General features: G+C 35.4%; 1 protein-coding gene across 1 annotated transcript in view; it reads right to left on the reverse strand.

The window, feature by feature from the left end:
• Nucleotides 1-12,184, reverse strand: part of ADGRV1 (adhesion G protein-coupled receptor V1) — a 269,849-nt gene that overhangs the window by 159,215 nt on the left and 98,450 nt on the right. Inside the window, 11 exon segments of the mRNA XM_017729530.1 lie at nt 853-1,700; nt 3,295-3,430; nt 3,806-3,977; nt 5,241-5,384; nt 6,148-6,621; nt 7,465-7,614; nt 9,024-9,263; nt 10,351-10,567; nt 11,078-11,279; nt 11,373-11,521; nt 12,021-12,184. The exon segment at nt 12,021-12,184 is cut by the window's right edge and continues 4 nt beyond it. Coding sequence (XP_017585019.1) covers nt 853-1,700; nt 3,295-3,430; nt 3,806-3,977; nt 5,241-5,384; nt 6,148-6,621; nt 7,465-7,614; nt 9,024-9,263; nt 10,351-10,567; nt 11,078-11,279; nt 11,373-11,521; nt 12,021-12,184 — 2,896 coding nt within the window.

The raw sequence follows: 12,184 nt of genomic DNA on the forward strand, positions 1-12,184 counted from the left end.
GTAAGCAAAGTCTTCCTGTATTCAAATGGCCCATGACGTTTTTTTTTACGAAATCATATCTCATAGACTAAGTTAGGAAAAGGGAAAACAAGGTAAAACAAAAAGAAAAAAAAGCTTAAAGCATTCTCGAACTTGAGAAAGCAAAGTACCTTAAGTGGCAAAATACAAATCATCTGGTCTTTAGAAACAAAGCAAGCAAAAAGGCAGTGATCCTTTTGTGCCACAAACTCTCAAGAAGTGGTCAGCATTTACAATTATCGTACAAAATATTTGGTCTGAATGCAGCACTACAGTACTGTGAGAAAGGATCATTTATGCAATACTGAGAACAAACAATGGAAGCCCAGCTGTTCTATAACAGTTTCTTCTTGGACACTTTCCTTTTCATACCATAGTTAATTGGTGACTCTTCTCATAGTCACAGGTCTGTATCATAAAGTATCCCACTTACTCTTTGAATTTGGAAGTCATGGATCTACTGAAATGGGAACCTCATGTCCCAGGAGGAAGGGTTGGAACAAGAAAAATGGGAAAAAAACAAATGAGCCTGCAATGCTACTCCATCTTCAACACAAACACTTACACTCAGCATTCTCCCTTCATAAAGGGTAAGAACAGAGATAAGTAGCACATATAGATGTATTTTGAGTTACATTTCTGAGGGATGATAAGTGGGCTTCGTACATTAGATACTTCCTCTGGTCTGGAAAACTTTGGATTTGGGAATAGAATAACCTGTTTATTATTATATAGAATTCAAATTTTACATGAAAATTGCTAAAAGAACATACAGTTATTTACGGTTATTTAAGTCAAATATATTTACTAATTTCCTGGAGGAAATAATATTACCTTCAATAATTACTGTTGCAAAAGCAGCAAATCCATGTTCATCCTTTCCTTCCACAATCTGAACTCCATATTCAGGATTTGAGAGGAAAACATAAAACAATTCCTGTCCTTCAGGCTCATCATCATCAAAAATTTTTATGGACACCTGGCTTTCACTTTCTCCATCCAGCAAAGTCAGAGAGACTGTCTGTTCTTCAAAATCTTCCCCTTCCATTGCCCATGTGAAGTTTGATTTTCCATAAACATTTCCAAAAGGATACAAATCTACTCCACTCTGTGCACTCACTCCCCCAAAGGTTCTAACAGTTATTTTAATATCACCAGTAAATCCCTTGGTCCTTCTGATCTGAAGCACTGCTGTGTTGGAGGTATTGTTGTTTGTATCTTCTTCAACATAAATAAACTCTGGCCCCAAACTTAGTATTCCATGAAGAATATCATTAGCCAGGATATTAACTGTTGCAACACTGAAAACTGGATTCAGACGGGGACTCCAGTCAAGGTTCATTGGCTGAACATCCAGAATTTCCACAGAAGTCAAATTTACAAGAAAAAATTCTTGTATTTCAGACACAGTGTCATCAATTATTGATATTTCTATCACTGCACTTGTCTGAAAATATGAAAACATAAGCTCTCCATTGTAGATGGGTATAAAGTCTTCTAGTGGTTTGGCACTTCCTGGAATGGTCTGATATGTCAGTTTAGTGAGATTACTTTGAAAACCAAACAATCTTTGAACATGTAATCTCACTGCCTGGATATCTTCTTCAACTGAAACTGATCTTGAGTTAAGGTCAAACTGGAAGATCCCCATTGGCTCAATTTCAGCTATTGTAAATCCTGATCTGAAACAGAAATGATATCACATTGACAGAGGAAATATGAATAATGAGAAGTAGAACAATAAAGCATAATAATTTTCAGTGAGCAATCAATGACGGCTGTAAGAAAGTGGATTAAAAATGTGTAGAGGGAAGAAATAGGAACCATACAAAGCAAGACATAAAGAAGTTCCCTAAAAATGCTTTTGCAATATTTGGATTGAACAGCCCTCCACAGGCTTAATGCATCCTAAGTCAGTCCAGGATACTGAATAAATGATAAAAAAAATATGGTCTTCCTGAGAAAATGGAGAGGCAAAGGAAAGTAGGTCTTCCTACTGTGGACATAATGCAGGAATATAATACAGCCACTACAAGTAATACCAGTTTTAAACATTGAACAAACCTCCTGTACCAAGGGAAGGCTGTGAAGTAGACAGATGCTAGCAGGTCTACAGTTTTAGCCAGAAAGCTAGAGAATGACAGGAGGTTATTTTAAAATATACAGTAAGGCTTTGAAATACTGCCTCTTTACAATATTAATCAAAGTACTTTTTTTCCAGATCTCAGCCTTGTTATCAGTATCAGTTTCAGATTTACTTTGTTCCTGTTAAATATATCCCCTTCTTATTACAAAATATTAGACTGACTCTGCTAAATCTTGTGTCATTCCCTTCTCTCTAGAACTGACCCATTATTCAATGCCAGAGGCTATCAAATGGCACAATTACAGTGAGTGGATTTGGCTAACACACGAGACGCTTCCACCACGAAGGAAGCCAAAACTTCAAAGTGAGCTTTACTTCTTGTGGGATGCAGTTTTAAGTTTTCTAGGAAAGGTTACTCTAGTACACTTAAGGTATTTGACTTGCACAGTAAACATGTGCTTGAGGACTCGAGTCCATAGGATGGACAAGCCTAGGAGAAAGGGTCAGTTTGAGGAATTTAGGCATCTGGCTCACTCCTGACTTCCTTCAGATTTGCCAGTGCAATTTTAACATGGTGAAGCCAATACCTTTCTCCATACAGTGTCACTCTATGCCCATTTTTTAATACACTTTCATCTTCAATAAGGAAGAGTGAAAATAGTTTGAAGAACAGATAACAACTTAAGGGAGATGAAAAACATTGAATGTAATGTTTTAATTTTTAAGAATAAAACAGGTGTTTAATATAAATCGGGCATTTTTAGAGCATTTCTTATTTCATTTGATTTATTTTAAATAATGTTTGTCATCTAAGATCTAAGTATGGAATTTTAGGGACACTGAAAATTGACAGAATCTATTTCATTCTTCAGCTTTCTGGTTAAAACTGTTGATTTTGGTTGCTCAGTTTCCTAACTGCCTCCATCATTCTAGACACATTCTAGGCACCCTAGATCGCAATGCCAGAAAACATACTGGAATTGAAGAAAAGCCTTAGTTCTGGTCAGACCAGATCTGCAGTATTGATATTTGTTTCCATGTGAGACAAGACATACAAATTTATCAAAGAAGGAACTACAATTTGCTAGCAACCTATAATTTAATAGGGCTATGTATGAGGTATATACCTCTATACATGTCATAATTCTTGCAGCATCAGTGCAACTCAGAAGTCTAAGTAATATCCTTACCTCAGGCGAGCCCCACCAGACACATGGCTGTGCACTGCTGTTAAAGTGATGGCAAATGTCTCAGGTTTATTTAGGTTTGGAGTAGCCTGAAATGAAATCACTTTACTTTCCTCCCTATAAGAAAATACAACAGTACCTGAAAGGAGAATGATGGAGCAAGTCAAAATCACTAAACAGGAATTCTCTTTTTACCTGGGAATATACTGACATAGGGACTTTAGTCAAAATTCCACTCCTTTGAGGGAGAAGAAATCTTCATGATAAGGATTTTTCCTATGTAAAGCTGTCCTTCAGGGGCATAGCACTGTGTCTATGAAGAAAAGTTTTGGTTTTTTTTTCTTGTAAAGTAAATACATCCCTTACAGATAAAAATTGGATCACACAATTTCATTCTAATGACTCTTTATTAATAAAGGAAACATGTAGAGGTACAAACAACTAAAAGGTGGTATCATTACTTAGGCAACTGTCATAGCTGTTGTCCTTGTAGCTGTACATTGCAACTACTCACCAAATGGAGGAGTAATGTTGCCTAGTTTAACAGAGTCAGTGACTAGGTCCGGTGGATATCCTGAAATCCAGTTAACTATTACAGAACCATAAACTCCTCTTCTGCTTATGACAGCATGGCCTGTCCCTGCTACAATGTTTGTAAGTCGTAATATCACAGATTCAAAGCCAACCTGTGGAAACATAGTAGATTTTATCAGAAAATGGAATAAAAATGGACGATAACATATGTGAAGTACAATTTGTAAAATGGGCATCTTACAATAAGGATGCATACATACAGATAAATGTATGTATCAATGTACGTAGGAATATATATATATTTCCTTCACAGCTTTTTAATAATACTTGTAAATTTTAGATTTCTGACAATTAGATTGCAGGGAAAAGGAACAAGTATGAGTGACATTTCAGTACTGAAAACCGTGAGTATAGCAATCTGTGTCTATTGTTTAGAAGAAAAATAAATCAAACCTGCCCTCAGCCTGCCCTCAGTATTCACAGGTAATAACAGTAATACTCTCTCTCTCTCTCTCCATGTATATATACATATACATAGGTCTAAAATAACTTATTAATAGTGTATCCAGTTAAAAGTAAGTGGTTGCCCCATGACATTGTTCACAAAATTATTCTTGCTACTGTGATCTACTTTTCTTTTTCTCTGAGTAGCAAATAGAAGTGAAGATAATTTGCATAATCTAAGAGCAATGATAACTGGATATATGGTAGTATATAGCATATAATAGTCTTTCTGTAAACAGTGTATACAGAAATATACACTGAAATACACTGTAAACAGTGTATATTTGACTTAAGTTTCATTGCAAATTAAAAAGCAGAACAATGCTTCAAGATAATTAAAATCATTAAGTAAAAACTTCAATAAAATTTAAGAGTTAAAACCTCATCATGCTATTACCTTTGCCTGACATAAAAAAAGGGGACGGTAGCACACATACCATATCAAAGTAGGCAAATTATCATTTCCCACTCTCATACAAAATAGACAAATGGAAAATTTATCACTCAATGATTACTGACATCTGCATTAACACCCAGCATAGATTCCATCTCTTTTTGCACATAATACTGAATACATGGTAATATCTGCTTTGGGGTTGTTGTACTTATAGAAACTACATTGTCCAGATTTACTTATTTTCCTTTAAGTCTTAGAACTCCCATTTCATGTAAATATTTACACTACTTACATTTTATAGATGAAGAGGCCTTTTCCAAGTATATTAAAACATTTATATAAGAATTTGTATCAGAGGAAAGAATGACATACAGCACAAGTAATAACAGGAAAATATTTTCTGTCATATTGATTACAATGAAAACTTCACTGAGTTCTTATAAGAGGTATCGTATGTAATGAAGTGTACCTTTCTTCTGGGTTGTGAACATGACACCACAACCAGGCTACTTACCTGTGAATTGGCAGCTTCCTCAGGAATAAGCACCAAAGCAGACTTTGCTATTTCTAATATTTTAGGCACATCCTTGGCACGTCCCCTAACCAGGCTTACATTAGTCAGTTCCAGAGTAAAATTCAAGCCCAGTGAAATAAATGCCTTTGAGAGAGAGAATTTAGTTAAAAAGGTAGAAATTTAATTCCACTAAAACCATGTTATCCAACAGTTCAAATAATTAACAGAACAATCTGCAGATTTTGTTCTGCTTACATACAAAAAAGCAGCATTTTCAAGACAAGTGTTTTGTTGATTATGTTTCTCAAAAGAATTACAGTTAAGCCACCAATATTGTGAAAGTAATCCGCCGACAGTTTGATGGAAAGTGAATTTTTAAAGAAACTATTGCCATCTTAAAAAGTTGCATCTGACGCAGTGGGCCTTAACTTGATTTTTTAATCCTTGGGGTTAAAAATATCTGTGATGTTTGTAAGAGCATGTAAGGGTGGATGTAAGACTGTGATAATAATGATAAACAGACAGGAAACACAGAGGACTGCAGGTGCATTTGTCTTCTGCTTCACGAGTCACAAATGACAGATCACTATTTACAACCAAAAAGGGAAACTTGAGAAAATATCTGCATACATGTAATAATAAAATATTGAACTGATAGTAACACAAAGCAACAATGTAAAGAAACATTAAATATTTGAACACATGCATAGCAGTGATTTTGCAATTATTATCAGAAAATGTGATTTTCAAACCCAGTTCTACTCCATAAACAGGAAATTCATAACACCAAAACTCTCTTTTCTGCTTCTTCACAGCTGATACTAGTGAGAGTTTTTTATCTTATTTGTATTCTGATGAAACAAATAAAAACAATAGATATCACAGGAGCTAAAAGAGTAGTACACACCTGGTTGCTTATTGGCACTCTTTTTACTCCAAAGCTGGCACCATCCTTTATTGTGAGGAATCCCACCTCATTCTCAGGTTCAATTAGTGCTTCATCATGAAGGGATATGACACGGTACTTGACTATCACTTCTCCAAATGCCCCAGCATGCCGAGTTACATTAACCTGAACATATCGATCCAAGGTTTTTTCTACCAATACTGACTGCTGATCAGAGTACAGGGCAAACACTCCATAAGGATCATCATTTGCTAACACTGTGATCTTTGAAACGCCTTTCTCATGGTCTAAATCTGCTCCACCTTCCACTGCAATCAGCTTCACCTCATAGTTTTCATCCAGTTCTGGAACATCATCAGGTAACAGGTAAATAATTATCTCAGCTGTACTCTGCTGATCAGCAATCACAACAGATCCCTCTGTCTCAAGAAAGTCACCCGTGATGTCAGATTCACTACATATTTCCCAGTAAACCTGAAATGAGTACAGAAAATGGAAACATAAAAGAAAGAAAAATTACCTGCAATGTCAGAAACTTGTGTATTCAGGATTCAGTATAGACAGGATATGGAAGAGACTGCTTTTAAATGTGTAAAATAAAAATTTCTTTAGGTATGCATAGGAAGAATATCCTATCACACAAACTATTTTACTAAAGAGGGTGTTATTCCATTAACAGTACTATGAATATAAATATTTCCCTTGTCTAGTTTCAGAAGATTTATGTAAAACTATGTGGAATCTATGAATATTTTTCAAATTTTTTTCTATTGTTAGACCAAAATACCCTTGCTGTTTTTCCTGTTTCCAGTATTCCTCACATAGGAAAGGAATGAAGAACTCTCATTAAACACAGCAGATGCTTCTATTAATTGATCAATTTATTTTAAATTAAATGAGTTCCTGTTAAAACGCTGACTTCTGAACAACTTTAGGTAAAAAAACAATGTGCATGGTTCAAAGAAACCTGAAGTCTGATTCTGTCTAAAAAAAGTAAATTGTGATGACCTCAAAGAAAACTCACTATGAAAGTATGGTCTCTTCTGTTCTCCCATCAAAATGGGGAGAGGAAGAAAGTGAGAGGAGCACAGCAGTATTGTTTTTCTTTTATTTCCCCTAACCAGGAAAGACTGAATTTTACTATCCAAACCACAACTACTAGGGCTAAGCCCTTCTTAAAGTCAGTCTAAAAGGCAACATTTAGGAAAACGAATTTGAGAAACAAGCAATTGAAAAGCACAGAATAAGATATTTTTCCATACATTGACATTGAGGATGATTTCAGATTATACTGTTTACTAGGAAGAGTGAGAATACCGTTACATTCCCCAGAATGCCTTGAAATCGTTTGACAAACAGTGTAATACTTTGTGGCCCTTCGTCTGCTGAGGGTTCTGCATAGTTAATCTCAGTTAATGATTCAGGAGCAAACTGTACAATTCCATTGGGATCACCAAACTTCTCTATCTGTAAAAAAGGTAAACAAACATTTAAATAACTAGAAATGTAGTGTGAGTTGTATTCTTCTTCAAACCACTAAGATTTCCACTGCTAGGTGGTAAAGGGGCACATATCTGTTAGTTTTAAATACAGCAGAGAAAGTTTTGAGTGTCCCCTTTTCAGTTTTCAGTTCCCGTGTCCAAGGAAGAAAAAAAACAAGAGTTATATTTCAAATGCTTCATCTGAATATTTTGATACTAAAGCAAGAAATGCTCAGGCACCTTGAGCTAGTATACAGAAACACTTCTCGCACGATCAGTTTGCAATCTCAGCACTATGGGAAAGAGACCTCATCTATATCCATCTGTGTGAGCCATTAGCTGCAACAAGAATTTGGGGTGACCTGACTTCCTGAGGGGACTGTGCAAATAAGAGCTAATTCCATCAACACTTTACAGACCAGATAATAAAATAAAAATACAATTTCTAGGAGAGATTTTTTTGAGGGCTTCTTGTAGCAGCCTTATAAATATTTCCTTAGTTGTAGTATCCCTAGAGCACTAATTTGTCTTTGATAACTCTGCCTTCTCTCAAAAACATCTGCATTTCTCTTGCACTGTGAGAAGTCAGATTTTCTCCTTTCCTCTGAAGAAGATGTCAAGAGTGACAATGTCCTACTTTTCTTGCAGCTGCTGAGGGGTTGGAGCCTGGAGCTGTGGATGTGTCCAGATCACTGTTATCTACCACACACACGCATGATTGTGGTCGGTGCAGGTGTAGGCCAAGGGGTCCAGCCTGGAGAGTTTGTCCATCACTGGTTTTTGCTGTCTCAGGATTTGGGGAGGAGTGTGTGTGTGTGTGTATGATTTGTCCATCGTTGCTTTTTACTGGCTCAGGGAAAAAAGACATTTTGTCTTTGTCTTGGTGGAGCTTTGGTGGTGAGCACCTTTTTGTGTGTAAATCACACTCTCTATTGTATCCCTTTGTCATTAATATTGTTGCTGTAACTGTTTGTTTCTCATCTAATTGGTGTTTTCAAGTAAATTTTTCTTATCTCGACTCAGAAACACTGGTTTTTGTCTCACTCTCACCAGAGGGCATAGGGGAAGGGAATCAGTTGAGTGGGGTTTAATTTCCTCCTGAGTTTAAACCACAACATATAGACATATAGAAATGTGGGCTTAATCCGTGCTCTTTCCAAAGAGAACTATAGAAAATTGCAAATAAGAGAGCCAGCTCAGCGCTTTTATACCAATTTTTACTGACAGATTCTCTGCCCTTTTTCTTTCAGAATTGAACACAATACACCACAATAGTACAAAGGTCAAAAAAGGCAAATGACTCAGTAATCATTGTGATTCATTTTTAAAAGCTTTGCAGGATAAATACCAATATCAACAGAAATCTCTGAAAAAAGAGAAGCAATAATAACTTACTATTAGTGTAATGCTGTTTGCCTTAGAATCTATTTCTGTTTCACCTTTCATAAGGCTCAGTCGAATAATGAAGGTTTCCCGAACTTCAACTTCATCATGAGGATAGATTTGTAGATTAATTGTTCTCAGACCTCCTTCTCCTTCTTCAAAATAGAATGATCCATTCACAGGGTCACCAATGTCACTATTCAGGGGAGACAAAATCTCTTCTGAATTGGGTCCCAAAATGTCCCAATTAATCTGTGGAAGAGATCATTTTCAGATTTACAGGGGTGATATGTTATAATAGCATCCCAATGGGAGAAATGACAGAATAAGTTCCAAAAGTACTTAGCTATGTTTAAATCTTTGCTGTTAATACAGGATACAAAATAGTCATAATTAATTCTATGGGGCAAAATATAGAAGCCTTTGGAAAAGTAAACTTGCAAATTTACAAATGGGAATTTTGTAGTGTTAGTCAAAATGCCAGTTTATTAAATTCTAGATGATAGAAAAGAAACTAAGATTTCTTTAGCATATAGAAGGAATCACACAGGCCAGTGTCTACTTCTCTGCCCTTTTATGACTTGTTTTGCAAAACCTCCCACATGAGTACTCATGATCAAAACCATTTCCCTTTGAAGTGTGAGGTCAAGTCTGAAAATAAGCATTTTCTATCATAAAAGTTTTCAATGCTTCAGATTATGAAGGAAACTACGAATCCTTCATATTTCTTCAGCCTGATTAGCTATAGCATTTCCAGCAATTCCCACAAATTAGATTGCTTTTAAGGAGGTCATATTCAGCACTTTACAATTATTATTTTGGTAATTTAATTGTTTTCCACTTTTCTCCAATGACTTCTAGAAAAAGTCAAAGGCTTAGGCAATTTTTATGTGGAGAAGAGGAGCTCATGGTTTTTAATGCAAATTTTCCAATCATTTGACAAGACTATAAAAGGCCTGCCATGTTTTATAGTTACACCTTCACTTTATAAATGGTCTGTATAGAGTAAAAAAACACTCTAGAAAACTCATAGTAAGCAATTTCCTGAATTAAACTAGTGGTAGTACATGAAGTTAACCATAATTTTGGTGGGATTAGGAGCTAGTTCAGAACAATGTACACAATACCATAATAAAAGAAGGCAAGCAGGAGGAGAAAGAGGAGTTTAAACGGGTAGCAACATTTTCTGTTATACTGCAACTATAAGTAATTCATGTTTAATAAAAAACTGTAATTATCCTAATAGAAATCAGTCACTGAGAAAGCTCTCAAAGCAAAATGCAGGAGCTTTTTGACATAGTCACTGGCAAACTTTCAGTCTCTGACAGGCAAGACCCACCTGTGCTTCCACCAACCGCCCAGTCCTTTCCAGCACCAGGGACACTGTTGTGGTTGCATCAGGGTTGGGAAGAATAATTTGGCTTTGGTTGAGAAATCGGACCATGCCCTGGGGAGAGTCACTTTTTGCAATGGTGACCTGGCTCACCAGGTGGAGCCCCAGGACTGCTCCACCAGTGGCTCCTGTCAGCTGGATTTCAAATTGCTCTGCAAATTCACTGCCCAGAAAAAGAAAAAGACATTCTGAGATATCTAAGAGAAAAAAAAAATAAAACTATACTTAGTTGTTCAATCATGCATCCAACTGGATCTGTTTAAAGGACTCAAGAAATCATTTCCATAGGTGCAATGTACAAGATTCCTTCTATTTTCATAGAATGGTGATATCTGAAATAAAAATAATGTTCCATTTTTTACTAGTGTTAAGTTAAACAAAAATACAAAAAATTATTTTATTCATAGCAGGACTATTGTCACCAATATTTCTTATAATGTAATTAAAAACTGTATTCAGTTGCATATTATTTAACAGGAAGTGTGACACTCTAATATAACAGCTTCTTTTTCCCCCTTTAGGTGATATTCCCCCTCAGGTGATTTTTTAGCACTGCAGAAATTTGTTTCTATATTCCAGCTCTATACACGCTCATGTGTAGATTTTTTAGTGCATGCTAAAAAGGACCATATTAGAAGTAAATTGGTGAATAAATATCTGAAAATTTCATTACCTTTCTTCATCATCTATAATAGAGATATAAATAAAAGACTGGTTCTGTCCATGACAGAAAATGACAGAATTATTATGGATGACATAGTCAACACCATCAGGAAGTGCAGAAATACTTCGAGAAAGAAAATCAGCTGTGACATTGCCATAAGTTCCACGCTTTCTCAAAACAGGAACCATGATTAATCCAGCATCCTCTTCCACTATAAAAATAATTGAGAAGAAGTTATGTTATTTCAAAATTTATGCCATAGCCTTATCTTCTAAACCACAGTGAGAACTTCAGGTAAACTTACCCTCTAGAAGGATATACTCTGGATCAAATTCTATGACACCTTCAGCATTGTCATTTTTTCCAATAGTGACCCGTACTGTGGAGATATTTCCTATTATTGGAGGTTGATCCACCTGTAGACCATTCTCTCTTACAGTAAAATCAAATCCACTTGCAAGAACATAAGAAAGACCAAAACATAAAAATACATTTTAAACTTCTTGTGGAAGTATAAAGATATGTGTGTAACAATTTGTCAATTACTGCAAATATGTTTATTTTCTGACAGTTATTACTGAAGACTTTTGTCACATTTTTTCATATTATTATGTTTGCAAAAATAATAGTTTATACATAGAAATGTGCATCTTTCATTTTGTCTTTCTCATTTCATCTTTTTATAGAAATTTCTTGCAACTTGGAAACTTGTATCTAATGTATGGATTTTAAGCTTTAATAAAACTTAATCAGCAGCATCTTTATACTAAGGTTAAAATGATTGGGTTTCTCATACATCCATTTTCTATTATGATTACAGTTATAGCTGTCTTACAAAATTTTACAGTAAAACAGATGAAATGTGTAGCAGTGACTTCATGCAGGTATATCAGAATCCAAATATAGTTTGTTCTTCTGCTTGTAACAAAACAATTGGGAATTTTAACTTTACCTTCCTTGGAGTTCCACTTCAGTAATCATCAATGAAAAGTATTCAGGACCTTCAGGAAAGTCATCATCATGAATTTCAATCAATATAATTTTACTTTCCTCCTCTGGTTCAAACACCATTTCCCTTACTGTGGGAGTAAAATCCATTCCTTCCTCTGCTGTCCC

The sequence above is a fragment of the Corvus brachyrhynchos genome, unplaced genomic scaffold (assembly GCF_000691975.1).
Source record: "Corvus brachyrhynchos isolate BGI_N302 unplaced genomic scaffold, ASM69197v1 scaffold213, whole genome shotgun sequence".
Taxonomy (NCBI): domain Eukaryota; kingdom Metazoa; phylum Chordata; class Aves; order Passeriformes; family Corvidae; genus Corvus; species Corvus brachyrhynchos.